At 42.2% G+C, this 21,698-nt stretch overlaps 1 protein-coding gene across 2 annotated transcripts in view; it reads right to left on the bottom strand.

The window, feature by feature from the left end:
• The window catches only part of gsap (gamma-secretase activating protein), a 67,471-nt gene extending 48,487 nt beyond the window's left edge, over nucleotides 1-18,984 (bottom strand). For both annotated transcript variants that reach the window (XM_052034053.1, XM_052034055.1), the window contains exons 1-6: nucleotides 18,813-18,984; nucleotides 18,430-18,509; nucleotides 16,145-16,201; nucleotides 15,972-16,041; nucleotides 15,001-15,045; nucleotides 13,438-13,526 (exon numbers count right to left, since the gene is read on the bottom strand). In XM_052034053.1, the coding sequence (XP_051890013.1) occupies nucleotides 13,438-13,526; nucleotides 15,001-15,045; nucleotides 15,972-16,041; nucleotides 16,145-16,201; nucleotides 18,430-18,509; nucleotides 18,813-18,900 (429 nt within the window). In that variant the 5' untranslated portion in view covers nucleotides 18,901-18,984. The remainder of the gene's footprint in view (nucleotides 1-13,437; nucleotides 13,527-15,000; nucleotides 15,046-15,971; nucleotides 16,042-16,144; nucleotides 16,202-18,429; nucleotides 18,510-18,812) is intronic.
• Between the last annotated feature and the right edge of the window lie 2,714 nt (nucleotides 18,985-21,698).

Raw genomic sequence — 21,698 nt, forward strand, 5'->3', positions numbered from 1 at the left:
CACATATATATCATGAAGAAACACACCCAGAAAAAAGAACAGAGCACATGATCTTGCCAAAAGATGCAGCAGCTTCTTTAAGAGAGGGCAAAAAACTGCAGTATGTTCAGTATCCTGTCAACCTCTTCCATCCACAAAATGGACTGCTTCAACATTCTTGGGCCTAATAACTTGCGAACCAGTAACATATTCCTCCCTTGCAACAAACCAGCAACAGCTCTGTAACAATCATGCCGGCACCCACACATATTACATGCTTTCAAAACGTTGTAAGGAGGGATTAGGTGAGTTTCATTTCCAGTCAAGGACATAAGGATGAACTCCAGTGTACCAAGCTCCAAAATAAAAAAATAAAAAGAGAACTGCTTGCTTTTCTATGGACTTTTCATTGCCACAACTCATCCCAAAGTGAATTTCAGACAATTTAATACCTTTGCCATGAAATCTTTACATTCAGCTGAGAGGGCCTTGTTTAATGTCTCAACTGAAAGACAACACCTACACTTCAGCATTCTCTCAAGATTGCAATGAAATGAAGTATCATAGATCAGCTGTGATTAGTAAGTCTATACCACTTTCATTTGCTGGTACCAACACAGTCTATATCAGTTAGCGCACTTGGTCTCTATTTGGATCAGACTACCATTTAGATTTTGTGTTTTTAGAACAACAGGAATATTTGCAGTCCTCAATAGGGTTGGGAAAAATCAGTGATTTCTTTAGTCTGTACGAGACAACCAGGTCAGTGAAGAGTGAGGACGATGGCTGCACTTTTGCAAGAATCCACAGGCAAGGCAGAAGGCAAGGAGCTTGGTATTTGCAGTGCATCAGAAAATAGTCTTGCAATGAGTGAGACAGTACAAGTCTTGGAAAACAGCCCTGTTGTTATTCAAAGTGCTATTGGATCAAACTCAGATCAAGCTGGATGCCTTCAGAGAGGAACATATTGTGATGCAGAAGTGATTTATAAGTTCCAAAGCTAAAAGTTTACACTAGGCCTGGACTTGTTTGCATCAGCACAATAAAGGGTAGCCAAAGTGCATCTAGTATAGCTAAAAACAATTATAGCTCAATTTTGAGCATTGGAAAAATCGAGACAGGGAAGGTCAAAGCACTGAGTTTCTAACTTCAATGGCACCAGCATGAAAGAGAAAAGGTTGTGTCAGTAAGAAGTGAGACACAGCGAGAGCAAAGTTATGAAAGTAAGAAGCTTTAAAAAGGAATCAACACAGAAAGTGTTTGCTTTCAGTACATTACTATTGATGCACAATTATAACTGCTGTAGTGTTATTAGTCTGTGTTAAGCTTAATGTTACACAATGCATTTATGGTTGTGCAAACAGCAATAGTTGTCTAGTTTGTTGTATCAATAATACATGAAGCCCATTTGGAGAGTAACCAATGAGAATTATCAGTGCCTGGAAAGGATATTGTACAGATGTTAACTTTAGTTTATAGGGTAGAGCTTAGTCAAGAGGACAAAAGAAATGAGTAAACTTTTGTTTGATTAAAGCCAAGAACTTGTACTTGCAAAATATGACTCAAATAATTAGTTAACTGCATTCACATAAATGATGGCTGGTATAACAACGTTTGTAGACAGTTGATGGTTTACATGGGTTTGTTGCATGCTTTGTTGAAAAAAGGGGAAACTGTGTTGTACATAGAATATGAATGTCCCTTTAAGAACTACGTACACCATATGGTATGACTTTTAACACACTGTATCACCAGTTACTGGTGTTAGCAGTGTGTTAACCACCTTCAGTAAAGGTTATTTTATTGGTGTGAACGTATGAATCAGAAGCAGGGGTGAGCCACTCAGCCCCCCTAGCCTGCTGCATTAATAGCATCATGGTTGATTGTAACCTCAATTCCACATTCATGTCCATCCATAGTAATCTTTCACTCATGTTTATCAAATATCTATCAAAGATTCTGTCTTAAAAGACTAGTTCTACCAGCATTTGAGGAAAAAAGATACAAAAATTCACAATACTCTGAAAGAAAAAAGTGCCTTATCTCGTCTTCAATGGGCAACCACTTATTATTAAAGTGACCTCTTGGTTTAAACTTCCCTACAAGTGGAAACATCCTCTTCATATCCACCCTGTCAAAACCCCTCAGAATCTACAAATTCTACATCAGCCTCATTAACATGGATTTTTGTGCTCCATCTTTGGAGTAGAACTTTAATTACAATTGGCTGATTCATGTAAGAGGACTATCAAATGACCCACAAACAATGTTTCATACAAAATTGTAATTGAACCATTTTCTAGTTTGACAAATTACTGAATGCGAAGTTAAGCCCAATATTGCAGGCTTAACTTAATAATATCAGGCACAGGTTCTGTTTAAGCATTAGCATCTTTTATCCATATTATCCTACTGTAGTGACTCACCGTCCGAGCAAGCGAACCGGCTCGGTGGTCGGGTCTCGCGTCGTCAGAGCGGCGAGGCCCAAGATGACACTGGACCTTAGTCTTCCCCGAGCAACGGGGAGAACCCACGCTTGGGAAAAGTTTGATGACGTAGCACGTACATCATTTCCGTTTTCGGTGGGTGGGAACCGTTCCTCTTAAAAAGCCCACGCAAGGCAGGAAAATCAGTTTTGCTCTGCAACTCATCGACTAGTGTCTCACTTTTGCATCGCGGTAGCAGCCGCTACATTGGTGACCCCGACGGTCCAAACAGATTTTGGACCCACACAATGGATCACAACGCAGCAGCCAACGCAGTGGCACTCAAGCTGCCCACCTTTTGAACGCTTCGGCCCCGCGTCTGGTTCGACCAGGCCAAAGCACAATTCCAACTTTGGCAGATTACCTCCGACTCCACACGGTACTACCACGTGGTCAGCTCCCTGGACCAGGAGACAGCCGCCCAGGTCGGAGACTTCATCCAGTCTCCTCCGGAGGAAGGCCAGTACCCGGCTTTCAAAGACTTTCTTATTCGGACCTTTGACCTCTCCTGTCGCAAGCGTGCTGCCCGCCTGCTTCTTCTCGACAGCCTGGAGGACAGATCCCCATCGGCTCTGATGAATGAGATGCTGGCCTTGGCTGAGGGACAGAAGCCCTGCCTGATGTTCAAACAGGCCTTCCTCGAACAACTACCCAACGACATTCACCTGCTGTTGGCCGATGCCGGTTTCAGCAACCCACGTGAGGTAGCCGCTCAGGCAGATGTCCTGTGGAAGGCCAAATGTGAGAGCGGGTTGTCCACCAGCCAAATCGCCAGACCGCGGGCCTAGTGCCTACCTAAACCAGTCCCAGCAACCGAGCGACCACACCCCAGAAACACAGATGACAACACTGGCGACCAGCTGTGTTTCTACCATCAGAGGTGGGGTGCAGAGGCCCGTCGATGCCGCCCAACCTGCAAGTTTCAGGGAAACGCCAGGGCCAGCCGCCGCTGATGGCTACGGCAGCTGGCCACCAACACAGCCTCCTATTCGTTTGGGACAAGCAGTCTGGGCATCGTTTCCTCGTCAATACTGGAGCAGAGGTTAGTGTTTTGCCCCCAACCGGCCACGACACTCGTAGCAGAGAACAGGGTCCCGCACTCAAAGCCGCAAACGGCACAACGATACGGACTTTCAGTACCCGTACAGTTCAATTACAATTTGGCGACAGCCATTTTACCTGGAACTTTACCCTCACCACCGTCGCCCAGTCACTCCTGGGAGCCGATTTCTTTCGGGCCCACAGCCTGTTAGTCGACCTGCGAAGGAAGCGGCTAGTGCACTCCAGAACTTTCCAAACCTACTCCCTGGGAGAAGCCAGCCTACCAGCCACACGCCTGGACTCCGTTTCCCTGTCTGGCAACGAGTTCACCAAGCTCCTAGCTGAATTCCCATTGGTTATGGCACCTCAGTTTACAAATTCGATGCCCAAACTCGGGGTGTGGTATCACATCATTACCACAGGGCCACCCCTTCATGCCCGAGCACAATGACTACCCCCAGACAAGCTCTGCCTGGCAAAGGAAGAGTTTGTCGCATGGAGGAGCTGGGGATCGTTCGCAGGTCAGACAGCCCCTGGGCCTCCCCCCTGCACGTGGTCCCCAAAGCCACTGGCGGGTGGAGGCCCTGCGGCGACTACCGCAGGCTGAATGACACCACCACCCCAGACCGCTACCCCGCCTCTCACATCCAGGACTTCACGGTGAACCTACACAGGGCCCACATCTTCTCCAAGGTGGACCTCATCCAGGGATACCACCAAATTCCGGTCCACCCTGACGACATCCCCAAAACTGTGCTCATCACTCCATTCGGCCTCTTCAAATTCCTTTGAATGCTGTTCGGCCTTAAGAATGCCGCGCAGACCTTCCAGTGGCTGATGGACGCGGTAGGCCGCGACCTGGACTTCGTGTTCATTTATTTAGATGACATACTAATCGCTAGCCGTGACCGCCAAGAGCACCTTTCCCACCTCCGCCAACTGTACTCCCGTCTCAGTGGTTTTGGCCTCACTATCAACCCAGCCAAGTGCCAATTCGGACTCGACTCTATCGATTTCCTCGGCCACAGAATCACCAGCGAAGGAGCAACACCCCTACCCGCCAAGGTAGATGCTATCTGCCATTTTGCCCGTCCCAACACGGTCAAAGGCCTGCAAGAATTCCTGGGGATTTCTTTTACCATCGGTTCATCCCTGCAGCAGCCCATATCATGTGCCCTTTGTTCTCGCTGATGTCTGGCAAGGGCAAGGACATCGCCTGGAACGACGAGGCCGTGGTTGCCTTTGTTAAGGCCAAGGACGCCCTGGCAGATGCTGCGATGCTGGTGCACCCTAGGACAGACGTCCCAACCGCCCTCACGGTGGACGCATCCAACACCGCGGTCGGTGGGGTACTGGAACAACTAATCGAAGGCCGTTGGCAATCCTTGGTGTTTTTCAGCAGGCACCTTAGACTACACGAACTGAAATCCAGCGCTTTTGATTGGGAACTTCTAGCGCTGTACCTGGCGGTCCGGCATTTTTTAGAAGGCAGGCCTTTCACTGCTTTCACTGACCATAAGCCTTTGTCTTTCGCCTTCTCCAAGGTCTCCAATCCCTGGTCAGCTCGTCAGCAGCAACGTTTGTCCTACATTTCCGAATTCACGACGGATATCCAACATGTCTCCGGAAAGGACAATGTCATTGCTGACGTGCTTTCCAGACCGACCATCCACAGCCTGTCCCTGGGTGTAGACTACGCGGCCCTGGCTGACGCACAGCAAGCCGACGACGAGCTGCCTAGCTACAGAACCGCAGTCTCGAGCCTGCAGCTCCAAGATTTCTTAGTCGGTCCAGGTCAGCGGACCCTCCTTTACGACGTCGCAACAGATCAGCCCCGCCCTATAGTTCCTGCAGCCTGGCGGAAACATGTTTTCGACTCGGTACACGGGTTGGCGCACCCGTCCATCAGATCAACTGTCTGACTGGTCGCCAGCAAGTTCGTCTGGCACAGCCTGCACAAACAGGTCAGTGAGTGGGCCAGGACTTGTCCGTACTGCCAGACATCAAAAATCCAATGACACACCAAGGTCCCGCCACAGCAGTTCGAACCTACCCGTAGAAGGTTCGACCACATCCACATCGACCTCGTTGGTCCCCTGCCAATTTCAAGAGGAGCTCGGTACCTCCTTACCATCGTGGACCGGTTCATGAGGTGGCCAGAGGCAACCCCTCTATCTGACATCACGACTGATTCCTGCGCCCGGGTGCTGCTCACAACTTGGATCTCGCGTTGTGGTGTTCCGGCCCACATCACTTCAGACAGGGGCGCCCAGTTTACCTCCAGCCTATGGTCTGCATTAGCGAACATGCTAGGGATGCAACTGCACACCACCACAGCCTACCACCCTCAATCAAACGGGTTGATAGAACGTTTCCACCGCCATCTGAAATCAGCCCTGATGGCCCACATGAAAGGTCCTAACTGGGTCGACGAAGTGCCTTGGGTCCTGCTCCGCATACGCACTGGCCCCAAGGAAGATCTCCATGCTTCGTCAGCTGAACTCGTGTACGGTGCGCCCCTGGTCGTCCCAGGGGAGTTCATACCTGCCCTTCGGGGCAAGAGGAACAACCCGTGGCAGTCCTGGAAAGACTGCGCGAGAGGCTCGGCAGCTTGGCACCGATTCCCACTTCGCGGCATGGTCAAACCTCATCCTGTGAGCCCAAGGAACTACGAGACTGTAAGTTTGTTTTCGTTCACAGGGGCACACCCCAGGCACCGTTGCAACGACCATACGAGGGGCCATTCCAGGTCATCAGGAATAATGGGTCTACTTTTATTTTGGACATTGGGGGCGAGGAAGAAATCTTCACGACGGACTGCCTCAAACCAGCCCATTTAGATCTACAACAACCGGTCGAGGTCCCAACACCACGACGCAGAGGCCGACCTCCTAAGCAACGGCTAGCACAACCCGCAAATCTTGGAGACCGTATCGCCGGTTCGGGGGGGGGGGGGGCGCATTGTGTAGCGACTCACCGTCCGAGCAAGCGAACCGGCTCAGCAGTCAGGTCACAGGTCGTCAGAGCGGCGAGGCCCAAGATGGCACTGGGCCTTCATCTTTCCCGAACGACGGGGAGAACCCGAGCGCGGGAAAAGTATGATGAACGTACTGCATACGTCATTTCTGTTTTTGGTGGGCGGGAACTGTTCCTCTTAAAAAGCCCACGCAAGGTGGGAATATAAATCAGTGTTGCTCTGCAACTCATCGACTAGTGTCTCGCTTTCCCATCGCGGTAGCAGCCGCTACACTACCATATTGTAGCTCTTGGGAGACAGACATGTCCTTTGGATACAAGCAGTTGAAATGGAACTTAGCATTTATAATACAAAGTGCAAGCCTAAAATTAAAATTCACCACTTATATTTGGGCCTGGATCCTACAGCGATCTCTAGCTAGTGTACATCCATCTCAATCTGAACACTGATGTCAATCAGATACTGCAGAAGGACTGGGCAAGCATGAAGGCAGTACAAAACATGATCACATTTTAAAATCATAATAGCTTCATCTCAAAAGGTCAGAATGGAGAGCAGTAGGAAAAGAGCATTTTGTAAAGAGACTGCAGCATAGCTAAAGGAGTAACGCTACAACAAGTCATCTAAAATTCTTTACTCTGTCATGTCCTGTACAAATAGGAGCACCACAAAAACTTATTGTTGATCAAGGATGACAAATACCAAAAGCTAAATGTCAAATTGAAACCCAAAAATAACAGAAAACAGACTTAGGACAAACAGAGCCCGTGGAATGAAATAACAATGTCTCAATTAAAAAATACATTTTTCTGCCTGTTCCTAAAAATATTTTTCCAACTTGCTTTTGGAAAAGGAAAGGTGATGTGGAACTTTACATGCTATTTACACCTTGGAAATGTATCACTACACTATTAATATTGAGTCTATCCTGGTTCTCTCTACCTGTAAGTCCTAGAGGCATACCTTCACCAAAAGTACTTTGATCCAGCCTCAGCAGCAAATTCCCATTCTCTCCCCATACACCTTGACTCACCAGTTGTCAATCTCTGCCCTGAATGTATTCACTGTCTCTGCCTCCACAATTCTCTGGATAGAGAATTCCAAAGATTGTCATGACTCTCAGAAAAATGGGCAACAGCCTTTTTCTGAAATTGCCCCCAATTCTAGACACTCCTCTAGGAGATGGATTCTCTAGCATCCACCCTATTAATACCCCACAGAATATTTCAAGTTTCAATTAGATCAACTCTCATTCTTCTATAGGTACAATCTGCTCAACCTTACTTCAAATGTCAATCTCTTTATCCCATGAATCAATCTTCTCTACATTACTTCCAATGCAAAGATACCCTTCCTTAAAGAGTTGAGACCAAAACTGTAATTTGTAATCCAAATAGGGTCTCACCATTACCCTGTAGAAGGTTCATCAAACCTCCCTACTGTTACACTCCATGCCCCTTGCAATAAAGACCAACATTCCATTAGCCGTCCTTATCAATTGCTGTACATATATATTAACATTTCACGTTTCATATAATTTAACCCCCAGATCCCTTTCTGCTGTGACCTCCTGTGGTCTCACTCCTTTTAAAGGATAGCTTACTTTTTCATTCTTCCTTCCAAATTAGTTAACCTCACATTTTCTCACATTGTACTTCATCTGACAACTTCTTGCCCGCTCATTTAAAATAGCTAAAAGTATATCCTTTTGCACCATCTTTATCGCCTCCTCAAAACTTGTTCACTCACCTATTTTGTTTTCATCAGTCAATATAGCATCAGTACACTTGGTCACTTCACCCAGGTCCTCCATGTAGATTATAAGTAGTTGACCTCCAGCACCAATCCCAGTGGCACCCCCTAGTTACAAGTTGTCAATTTGCAAATGACCTAGGAGACACTGCTATTTATCATCTACCAGCCCACCACCTATCTGTGGCCTCCTACACCATTTTTCTCTCTTTCCAGCTCTACCGAATGGTCTTCAGCTTGAAATAATCATTTCCCCATTTTGATTTCCCATTATTTCTTGATTTGTACTCTGTCTAACACAGCAACTACTGTTAGGGTGTCCATGTGCTGCTTCCACCTGTGACTTCTTACCCTTAATGTTTCCTATCTCTATCCAAACTGATTCTGCACCTTGAGCTTCTGAGAAAATATCATTCTTCATTACTGTAGTGATCTCATCATTTGTCAAGAGCTACCCAACTTCCATTTTCTTTCTGTCTATCTTTCCTAAATGTCAAATAGCTGGAGCTCTGGCTGGACTCCCCAAGGAACCATTGCTCTTACCAGAATCCAAAAAGGAAAATCTGTTTTGCGAAAAAGACAAAGTCAAGGGACTCCTGGGCTACCTGCCTGCTCCTCCTGATCCATCTGGCAGTCCCTCACTACACACACACACACACAGAGCAGAATGACCACCTCTCAAGTCATCCACAAAATCTTCAGCCCAACAGATGTTCCACTGTGACTCCAGCCTCCACTCCTGCTCTAAACCCCAGAGTTCAAACTGATGTAGCTGAGACACATTCTGCATGTGTTTGTCTAGTGCACCACTTCCCACATGATACAGGATGCACATTCCAGTCAGCCTAGCAGTTGTCATTGCATAACATTACGGTATATAATCTATAAAGTAGAAATTAGATAGTAGAATATATTTACCAATCAACAACCTGCCTTCTGCACACATCACTTCTATCACACTTTCAAACCACTACCAGGCCCATGCATTTTTTAAATCTCATGACCCTCTGTATCATATTTTCCTCTTAGTCAAATAATATAAAGGTAGAAGAGGGCCAAGAATGACAACTAACATGAAAATGTGCAAGGAGAGATAACAAGATTTCAAGGTCATTATGTTCCCGCAAAGGTGAGAGCCCAGGATAACAAGTACAGGGAACCCTGGACGTCAAGGAATATCGTGGGTTAGATAAAGAGAAAAAAAGAATCATGTGGCAGGTATGGACAACTGAAGGTGGGGGAGGATTGCCAAGAATGTGAAAAGGTATAGTGAGATGCTTCAAAAGGAAATTAGAAAGGCAAGGACGGGGTCACAATATCATGGCCAAACAAGATGAACATAAATTCAAAAGGTGCTTTATATTAAAGATAAAAGAATAACCAAGGAAAGAGTATGATCATTAGGGACAAAAAGGGTGATCTGTGTGGAGCGCCAAAAGGTATACTCCAAGTTCTAACTAAATACATTTCAATCAGCATCATAAAGAAAACAGATTTTATAGTTGTAGGGGGAGGGTGAAATTCTAGTGTACGTCTCCATAAATAAAGAGGTACTCAATGTCTCAGTGGGCTTAAAGATGGAAAAATCCCCAGGGCTAAATGAGATTTACCTCAGGCACCTATGGGAAGCAAGGGAAAAGATTGCTGGGGTTCTGACAGAGATTTTAAATCTTCAATGGTCACAGGGGAGGTATCAGATGACTGGAGGATAGCAAATATGGTCCCATCAAGAATAGCAGGGAAAAACCTGGCAATTAAAGACCTCAGTTGGAGGGAAGTTATTGGAAAAAATTCTGAGGGATAGGATTAATGATTACTTGGAAATGCAGGGATTAATTAGAGATAGCCAACATGGCTTTGTCATGGGCAGATCTTGCCTGACCAATCTGATTGAATTTTTTTTCGAGGAGGCAACAAAATGTATTGGTGAGGGCAGCACAGTAGATGTGATATACATGGACTTCAGCAAGGCCTTCGACAAGGTCCCACGTGGGAGACTGGTCCAAAACTGGTTTGGAAAAAGAAAACAGAGGGTGATTGTAGAGGGTTGTTTTTGTGATTGGAGCCCACAACTAATGGTGTTCCACAGGGATTGCTGCTGGGACCCTTGCTATTTGCAATATACATGAATGATTTGGACATGGATGTACATGGCATGATCAGCAAGTTCACAGATGACACTAAGTGTGGTGGAGTCATTGAGAGTGGAGGTCTTAGATTACAGGGTGAAATTAATATATTCATGAATTGGGCTGAGACATAGCAAATGGAGTTCAATCCAGATAAACTTGAGGCGATGCATTTTGGGAGTACGAATGAGACTGGGGCCCAGAGAGTTGCAAGTACCTGGAAAGCACTGCCAGAGAGAGTAATGGAAACAGAACCGCTCACAGGATATAAGAGGTGTCCAGATGAGCACTTGAATTGCCTAGGCATTAAAGGCTACAGGTCAAGTGCTAGAAGATGGGTTCAATATGGATGGGTTCCCACTGATTGGCACGGACATGCTGGGCCAAATGGCCTGTTTCCATAGTGAATATGATGAATATGACGAATATGACTATAACTGCAACTGACAAGTAGAAAGTGAAAAGGCCAACTCAAACTTAAATAACAAGCATATGAATTATACATACATTCTACCCCTTTCTGCTTAACAATCAATGGAGGAACTGTGTTCAGAGATGCACATTAATAAACATACTGATCATGCTCTCCAGAATAAACATTCTGTATCAAGAAGCCACAGAGACCTGGACAGGCCCATGCCTGTTGGGCCTATCAACCATGACAGAAAACTGGTTATGATTCCCACCCTCCCCCTCAAATTTGTTCCAAAAGCAAAACCTGGTCATAAACTATTGATTTAATCTTGAGTGTCAAAAAACATGCATAAATAAATCAGAGCCTTTTTTAGCAATGGAAGACTGCACATGATTTCACAAGAAAAAGACTATCTACTATCCTGACAAAGAAATTTAATGCTCTTCCAGCTTGCTCAAAAGCTCCCTTCTCAGTTTTGCAAGCAAAACTTTCTAGTGTAAGTATGCAAGTCAATAGCTAGAAGAGGTTTCCCTCAGTTACAGCTTGAAATTTTGAGAAATCATATTACTAATGATAGACATTTGAGCCAAACATGCTTTTAAACAGCTGTTTACAGAAAATATTACATAATAATAGATTGTCCTACTTACCATAAATTTAATTTTCTGGCCCAGAAATAGTTTTAGTATTTCCAGGTATTTGGCCCAAAATTTACTTCCTAAATTTCATTCCAAACCCAATGCCAAATTGAAAATGATACCTTTGATTCATTTTAACATTTCTTCTTTAAATTAGACATTCCTCCATATAAATCAATGCCAATAAGATATCTTTTTATTAGTCACATGTACATCGAAACACACAGTGAAATACATCTTTTGCGTGAATGTTCTAGGGCAGCCCGCAAGCGTCACCATGCTTCCAGCGCCAACATAGCATATCCACAACTTCCTAACCTGTATGAATTTGGAATGTAGGAGGAAACTGGAGCACCTGGAGGAAACCCAGGCAGACACTGGGAGAATGTACAAACTCCTTACAGACCACAGCCGGAATTAAACCCAGGTCGCTGGAGATATAATAGCGTTACGCTAACTGCTACACTACCATGTCTGCCTCTGTGCAATGCAACCAGGTGTTTGCAAATCTACAATAAAATGTCAAACTGCTTACTAAATTCATGGAAGTGCAGTTTATCCATTCTAGGCATTGTAAAATGATTCCATGATTGCAGACTGATATCTGGTAAATCTTTCATTACTGCAAACTTTGTGCATATATTTTATAACTGCATCTATTGGCAAAATAACTGGAATAATTGTTTTCAACCACAATTTAAGGACATTAAAGGAGAGGTTTTCTGACGTTAAACCACTGAAGACAGAAGCAGAACATTCAAAGTACTTCATGTATGTATTAATAAAAGTAACGTTCAGTGCTATTCTTTCTAAGTGCACAAGTACCTTGAAAATTTGACTTCTGAATTTGAAATTAAAAACTGGAAATAATACTAACATGCTACATATTATATACAAGGTCTCTCAACCTTGGATACCAGTTATCCAAAAAAAGGATAAATGATGTAAATACTTCTACAAACTTAATTTTAAAGAAGTAAAATCTTCGGCAAGCTACTATATTTGTTGTTACTGGATATTATAGAATATCAAAAGGACAGAGGTTTACCCCTTGTATTTCCATTAAGGTCGCAAAAGTTTTGAGAAATTTCATTATAAAGTCCTCTTACCCTAAATCATAAAACAGTTCATTTGCTCACATTTGCTGATCACTACCTTTCATTATATTGTCCTTTAGAAAGGCTAAGAAAGCCATACAGAAGGTGCAGAAAAAATTAAATTAGATGATTGTAGGGATGAGGGACTTCAGATAAATGAATATACTGAGCTAGTCTCCTTTGATCCAAGAGAGTTTGTACAAGATTTGATAAAATTCAAGATCATGAAACATCAAGTCTGTAAATAAAGAGAACCCGTTCAAATTTTCAGATATCCATAACCAAAGGACATTAATAAATTTAAGGTGATTGCGTTAAGAACCAAAGAAAACATGAGGAAAACCTTTTTCAACTAGCAAGTCGTTATGACCTGGAGTGCACTGCCTGTAAGAATGGTGGAAGGAGATTCAAACAAGGCTTTCAAAAAAGAATAGGACAAGTACTTGAAGGGCAAAAGAAAAATTAGGGCCACAGGAAGAGAGCCAAGGAACAGGACCTGCTGGAGCTCTCTTACAAAAAGCTAGCACAAGCAACAATCTGCCTGACCTTTTTTTGTCCAATAGTTACTCTGTGATTGCACACAAAACTGAATTTTTAAAGTTAATCCCTCATCTTCATTTCATATCACAAAAAATTTCCAGGCCAGTTCTGTTCACGGGCTTTTGCCAATGCTGCTCAGCAGTAAATCATTCAAGTCCAATGTCCTACTTTGACTCTTCCCAATAGTTTGCAAATAACGTGTCATCTCTGCTTTTCATCCTTGACCTGGCTCATGGACTGAAAAGTATGCCCAAGAATTGTAACTTCTGAGCCTCAAAGCAAACAGCAAGGAAAACTGCTCAAAATTTCTATAGATTTGCTAATCCCAGTTAATACAAAAACATAATGAAATCAAAATTAAGATAGTAGTTAATGATAAATACCTGAACTTTGACATTCGAATTGACAGCTTTTAAGACTTTTGTGTTGTTGACTGGATGAATTTCAATCAACAAAGTCAAACATCTGGAAACTGTATCAAAAAATAGAAAATGTGCAAAAACATAAGGTTCTCAACAATATGACACATTTTGATTTTCCACTATGGTATTGATGTAATACTATAACAAATCATATATTCATTTATAGTGAATTATATCTCATGAAACACTAAACATTGAATTCACATTTTCAAGTAAGCAACAAACCTTTCTCAAACAACTTTCTTGGAAGCCCCAAAATTACAAATTCACTCATTCTGAAAAACCTACAAAACATGCACTAACCAAAACAGATCAAACACAACATTTTTCTACACCAGACCCAGCACCATGAACTCAAAACTAGTCTCTCCATTTGCCAGTTCTACTGATTCTAGAGTGGTCCTGGGGGGTTGGGATATGGGATAATTGCAAAGCTAACACCCCTGTTCAAGAAAGGAGAGGAAGAGAATTCAGGGAACTAAATGTCCATTAGAATAACATCTCATTGAATCCATTATTAATTAAGTATTAACAGGATACTAAGAAAACTATAAAAATACTTAGATAAAATTATAGTAGTTTTATAAAAGTGAAAATGCATTGACAAATGTAGTAGTGTCCTTTGAGAATGTAACTACCAAGATGGATAAAAAAAAAGAACAAATGGAACTAGTATATGTTGATTTCCAAAAGGTAACCAATGAGGTGCCATGCAAAAAGGTTACTCTACAAAGTAAGAGTTCAGGATATTCAGGATAATGAATCGAGAAATTGTTAATGAAGAGAAAACAATAGGGATAAACTACTAATGGAATTGTCCAGAATCAATAATGGTACCTTATCAATCTGCAATGTATACTAATTAATTAAATTATGGGACACAATATTTTATCAGCAAACTGGGACACAGTCTCAGTATAAATAGATTTGAAGTGTGAAATGAAGAAGAATTTCTTCTTTCTGGATAGTTGTTAATCTTTTTAAAGATTAAACATCTGCCAACGTCTGGGTGTTTAGTGCCTTTCTGCCTTCTCCTTTCTAATCAGCATACATGACATTTTTAAGATATTCAAGTCTTCCCAACCTAACATGTTCCATTTACTGAAGAAATACTACATGTATATGTGTGTGGAGCATGTTATGATTTTGATCAATGTGTCATTTACACTACCTACTAATAACACTTTCAAGCAATAGACAAATACCCAATGGCCAACCAATTACCATATTTGAGCTAAAAACAATCAAGCATTTCACTGCTACACATCAACAATGCAAAGCAATTATCTTCTAAAGCCTCAAGAAATTGGGCAAAAATATTTATCTTAATCTATCATTGAAAATTAAAATTTAGTTCTATGCATAACTAGAAAGAGAAACAAACAGCCAGTCAAGTCCTTGAATTTATGTCCTTCAAAGCTGATTCTCATTAGTCTGAAGAAATAAACAATTCCAAAAACAATTCAATTGAAAATTTGATTGAAAAATTTTACTAACTGTACAAACCAATGTTTAAAGTAATACCTGGTCTGAATGTTCCTCTCCCAGCAAACTGTAGAATACTTACAGCTAAAACAAAATAAGAATTTCACAGAAAAATTAAATTCACTTAAGTGATGCAGCAATCACTTAATTTTAATATTGATTGATAATTTTGAAAGAAGTTGCAACTTACACATAAACCCACTTACCACTACTCCGGGGGTTGATTCATTATGGTGTGCTTGGCTCTGGAGTCCAAACATTCACATGTACGTACATTATTGTACTTCAGAAAAGACATACTCTCGGGCTGTGAACAGTCGTGCCGAGAAGATTGAACTCACTGAGGGAGTACATAGAAGCTGCCTGTGAGAATCGGTATTGGGTAGCAATCACTCAGGGATAAGATGCAAGGCTCAGAGGTATACTGCCCTTTGAACTTGCTATCATAGAAATATCTCTAACTGGGGAAGAACCGTGCAGCCAAAGAGGGCAAGACAACAGCTTCCATCACATCCAATGCAAGGTGATGAGATAGGATCCAAATGGTCTGTGCAACAGCCTGCACTCACCAAATCTGCAGGGGTGCATGTAAGCCCCGCATCACAGTGCTGTGTGGCCACACTGCTGACCCCAGACTATCCAATACCAATGCTCACAGTCAGCACTGTGAATCGCTTCAGTGGCTTAATCCACATCCAACCGTGTAGAGAAGAGATCACTATTTCATTGTTGTGCAAGTTCCTGTGGATGGCTGAGCTCTCAATCAGTTTCCTGGCACAGCAGCAGGAAAGGCAGGGTTGCATGCCACATTCACAGCACAGCAGACTGAATAATGCATCTCTCTATATGGCATGCTATGAATGAGCCCTTTTAGTATTGATTTCATTATTGCACTCGCTCCTGGGAAAAGTCCCGAGAGCTAAGTGAGGTACCAGTGTTGAAGTGAAACATCAAAAAAAAAATAGGCGTAAAAATGACTCAATCCCAAAGTAGAAACTAGTCTCACTCACCCAGCAATGTTCTTTCCATGTTGACAGAGCAACTAATCAAAGACACTTCTCTATCAAAGGTATACAGCAGCTGGGAATATAAATGAATAGCAAAGTAAAATGGAGAAACAAAATACAAGTAAAGCTTCTACATGTTGCTAAAATAGGATGAAGCCCACATAAATCATGTTTACCTTGTTCTGTTTTTTGTGAAGATCATGCAAGCCAATACATGTGGTTCCCTTCTTACCCTTGAATACAAAAACATTTTTAAATTCTTGAAATTACTGAGTAGTGTTTTCCTTCACTGACTGCATAGGGAACATTGTTTCTTTAAAAACATGTAGATTTTGGTCATAATTTATGCTTTGATGGATTTCAGAACTAGCAAATATTAAAGAAAATCCCTGGACCTTAAAGTCAATGTTATATTTACCACATTATGTTGACAAATGTAGTGTATTATGTGACAAAAAGATGTCAGAAATGACATGATGCTCAAGTAAATAATAACTCACAATTGCTATTACATCATAAAATATCCATGCACATTTCTGCTATTAAAATTGTAAACATTGACATAAATCATTACTAGCAATGTTAAGGGGTATGTAAAAGGTAAAATCTGGAACTTTTATCAACATTTTCATGTCACAATATAGCTGCAGACTCAGGTTATCAGATCCCTCAGTAAACTCCAGTGGTAACTTAGCCCTGCACTACCATTCATGTCTCCCACACCCACCTTCACAAATCTCTCAGCCCCCATGCCTCTCCCATTATCACAGGACCCACCTCCCAAATCACCTAAGGCCTCTCCATAGTATCCAAGGCTTTGAGAGCTACTGAGAGGGCAATGGAAAATGTGCCAAACAAAATCAACCTAGTCTGGGGGATATCAAAGGGGGAGTATTAGAAACTGGAGGATAAGGATTGGGGAATGTCTTCTGAGTATCTAGGCCAGGAGGGACTGGGTGGGATGGTGATCTTCAATGAGGATCAGGGTCTGGGATTGATGATCAGCTAAATGACAGGTGAAGGGAGGAGGAAATTAATGCCTCCATCAAGGGCTCTAGGGGTAAATCACAATGTCCCTTAAGCAGAGTGTTGGGACCCCTGCAGAATTAAGTACTGGGGAGAAGCAGTGGGGTGCCAGAATGTTGGGGAGTGCAAAAGGTTCTGTTCCGTGTGTGCTGAAGCCAGAAAGATCAATGATTCAGACCTCAAACGTCTAATGCTCAAGTACCTCACTACTCCAATCCTTCTGCAACCCCCTCCCCCAATCCATATCCCCTGGCTGCTGACTTCCACAAGATGCGGCTTTGATCCCAAGAGGCATTCTTTCCGTTCTGTAAAACGCCAAGCCCTCTCAGTGTCCTGGAGAAGCTTTGGTTGTTACTGAGATGCCCTGGGAGATGATGATGGATTGGTACTTTGATGGTGCAAGGGAGAGGAGAGCAGGGGAATCTAATGATAGTGGGTGATGTAGTGATGAAGAGAATGAGTGATAATGCAGCACAAAATAACTGCTGGAGTTTACTGAGAGACCAGAACCTGCAACTAATTGTAATAAGTGATTGTTCATATAAATTTCCCAGCTTTATTTTATATATACCATTTTACATTGTTCATTTGCACTGTAAGGGACGTTCCGCAGAAGGGTTCTGATCAAGCGGTACATTAGGAAAACAGTGTCCAAGGAGTTCCCAATCACATTCACTCCCATGGACAATTCTGTCCAAATAACTCCACAATGCTCGAAAAGCACTGCACAGAGAATAACATCATGCTGTGTGTGAAATCTCATCAGTCACTCAAGGGTGATTCAAGCCAATAAGAGCCTGTTCAAGTTTCAAGATTAATGCAAAATAACCCAGGCATGGTGGTTATCATATTTTAGTCTCCGATAAAAGCCAATTTTTCATCACATAACACGGAAGTGGTGTCTAACTAAACTTCTTGGTCACAATGTTTTCCTACATCAAAATTTCCTTTATCAATAAGTTGAATTTTGAAAGATAATGCTAATAATTTCTTAAATGGTTAGACAAAAAATTAGTGCAAACCATGCAATATGAATCAACAGCCCATCTAACCTGCCATCTGATTTCCTGTTCCATTCAAATATGTTGCCAATTTATTTATCGTTTATTGTTTAAAAAAAAATCAATTTCACCCTTTTAAGTAACCGATTGCTAAAGTGTCCACTTTGTCACAGATTATCTGGAATAACTTCAGTAGCTAAATATTATAAAATTGCTCCAAACCCCAGATTAGTCAGTAATTATGCCATAGGTGGCTAGCTAATAATACAAAAATGGAGAAACGCCCCCTCAGAAAAAAAAATCAGGAATGCACCCAAGGTAATGCGTACTTGACGGGGGTCGTTCTTACAAAACCTATGTTACAATCCAGTCGAGGAGAAGTAAAGAAAACTAAATTTTTATACAGCAAATTGGTATGCAAGAAATAGTTGCACCTTCCAAGTGAACAGGACACTGCCATTCTTTTCAACATTAACAATCTGCAAATCGGTTCTTGAAAGGCTCGTACATTCACCTAAATAGAATACAGTAAGAATCACTTTACGTATTGTATCACGAAAGCCGTTCGCAGAGTAATCAAAACAAACACTCAACAGTGCACCGTTTTCAGCAGGGTGTTGCTTTTCGCAGATACACACGACTAATTTGAATCTATATGAAAGAACTGGTCAGTAGATCAGACACGTTGCAAGAATTTTTAATTACTTTGTCGATTAGCTTTGAGTTTTAAACCCGAACATTACTGTAGCAAAACTGGAATATTTAAAAATCAGTACATTATACTACCACCTCAACAAGCAGAATTGCAGCAACTTACCATTTTCATTAAGGGGAATCAGTTTGCCCTTCAACAGCCAAGGAACAACTTCACTCTGAATATCAAAAACAGACTTCAACTCCAACATTGTCAAACGTTTCTTCCAACTCCATGAAAAAAGTAAATGCCTCAAATCAATCCAGGCGTGTTGGGAGCTAATGCAGCCATGTACCTGAACGGCTGTGTCAACCTCCAAAAGAGGCCGCAACAAACACCACGGGAGCAGCAGCTGCTTCTCCCCACGAACAACAGGGGGCGGGGCAGCAGCCTCTGTACCACATGCACACTGTCGAGGGCCCGCGGGAGCGCGCACCGATGGACAGAGAGTCCCGACCGGAGCGCGCACCCGCTGCTCCAGAGCTGCAGGGGAAAGGGGCTTCCACCCCTCTGCTCAAAATGTTAAAGATGGACTCAAGTTATTTAAAAAAAAGGGCTCGGTAGAGCCAGAATTGTGGGAGGAGTTTGTTGTGTGTTGACCTATGTGGAACGGTCAGTGAGCAACTCAGTTAAGTACGAATTTATGTTCCAAAAATTGTGATTTGTCACACACTCTGAGAGAAATGATGTTAAAAGTTGACGGAATGAACACGTCCCTGACGCTGGTGCTGACGTTGGACTAGCCCTCTAGGTATGAGAACATAAGAAAAAGAACTACTAGGCATTCTGCCATTCATTAAGATCACTAACCTTTTGCCTCCAAGCTACGTTACTGCATAAACTCCAAATCCCAAAATACCCTTTATCCAAAAATCCAGAACTCTCTGTCTTGAATACATATTCTGCGACTGAACACCCACAGCCTGCTTAGGTAGAGAACACCAAAGATTCACAACCCACTGGCTGAAAAAAAATCTCATCTCAGCCCTAGGTGGAATGCAATCCCAGTTCTATGCAGCCTAGCTAAGGGAAACAATATCTCTGCATTTATCAAGCCCTGTATGAATTGTGTATGTTTTACTGAGATAACCTCCATTCTTCTCAATTCTAGAGAGTATAGGCCCAGTCTGCTTAACTCCTCTTCGTAGGATGAATCCCTTGATGCCTGGTATTCTTCATTACTTCCAAATCTGAACTGACCTGTTTATTCCTACTCTCTTAACTTCTGCCTGTTAACCAATTCTCTATCCACGTAATTGTATTAGTCCTAATCTCATGAGTTCTAAATTTTATTTAATGACTTCCAATGTGACACCTTATCGAAGACCTTCTGAAAGTTCAAACGTTCACTGGTTTGCCTTTATCTTTTCCCATAATTACATACTGAACATCCAACAGATTTATCAAATGTGATTTCCCTTCATAAATCCACATTGTCCCTACCTAATCCTATTATGTTTTTCAAGTACTCTATTACCATTTCTTTAATAAAAGATTTTACTATTTTCCCTGTGACTGAAGTTGGATGAGCTGTTCTGTAGCTCCATGTGTGCTCTCTCTCGCTCACTTTCTCTAAGTTACATTTGTTACCTTCCAATCTGGAAGAACTGTACTCAAATCTAGAATTTTTGAAGATGACAGCCCAGTCCATCCACTATATCCATAGCCAACTCCTTCAAAGCCATAGGATGCAGGTTATCAGGTCCAGGAAATTTATCAGCTGTTGGTCTGAATAACTTCTCCAATTCTTTCTTTTTCCTAATGCTAATTTCTTTCCACTCATTCATTCTAGACCTATTGTTCTTCATTATTTCAGCAAGTTTTCTTTGCATTCCGTGAATATTTGTTTAATTTCACTGTTACTTCCTTATTTACTCAATATAATTTTTCCTTATTTACTCAATATAATATATTGCTCTGAGTGAGCAATACAAGGTCTGTAACATTTACTCAATATGTTACAGCCTCATATTCACTGATGCTAAAGTCACTGAATATCAAGGGTAGGTGCTTAGAGTGTCTATTTTTGAAGACGGCCATTGTGTAGCTCTTCAGCAAGAAACAAGGGCTATGTTCTACTTACCAGCCTCTGCCAGAAATGTTGCCTTAGTCTTGCTACTTGTGGGCATGGTTTGCCTCACTTTCGGAGCTGTGAATGGAATTGAACATGGTGCAATCATTGGCAAAAACACCAACTTCTGACCATAGGACAGAAGAAAGGTCAGTAATGAAGTAGCCAAAGATATTTAGATCCAGGACACTTCCCTGAGGAACTCTTGCCAGTCACGCCAGGGTCTGTGATGATTGACTCCTGTAACTGCATCCATATTCTTTATTGTGAGAGATAAATCAAACTATTAGGGTGTTTTTCTTAATTGGCTAGAGTTTTACCAGAGCTTCTTTATATCAAAGGCACTAACCCATTCACCTCACTTGTAGAATTCAGCTCTTTTGTCCATATTTCAACCAAAGCTGCAATGAATCTTGGAACTAAGTTATCGTGGTGAAACAAAAAACAGAACTTTGGTTTGAATCCAAATGTGTGGCAGAAAATACTTAGAAATTTGTATGAGATTATAGGCTAGAGAGAGTAACTAGGAAATGACAATCTAGAGGGTCCATGGATAGGGTGGGGTACATTGTGTTCAGAGGAGCATCTTATTGGCATCTCTGAGTGAGCAATATAAGGTCTAGACTAATAGGAAGAGAATGGGGCAGGTTTGAGGCTGGAAGTCTAGACAAATAAGAAGTTGGGATAAGAGGTCTGGACTACAGGGGAAGGGAAGAAGGAGGACAAGGGAAAAGGTTAGTATTCTCTCCAATTGAAAGTGGGAGCATCACAACTATATGTCCAAAGATGGCACATGTGCACCAAGACTAATTGTTTTTAACAGATCCCTTGAAACTTTCTCACAAATGCCTGGAGGTCCACCATTTGTGAGAGAGTGACTGAGCTCGTGTGCATGTTTTAATATAAATTTTGGAAAGAGAGGACACTAGTTGAGAAGG

This window comes from Pristis pectinata, chromosome 19, assembly GCF_009764475.1.
Source record: "Pristis pectinata isolate sPriPec2 chromosome 19, sPriPec2.1.pri, whole genome shotgun sequence".
NCBI lineage: Eukaryota > Metazoa > Chordata > Chondrichthyes > Rhinopristiformes > Pristidae > Pristis > Pristis pectinata.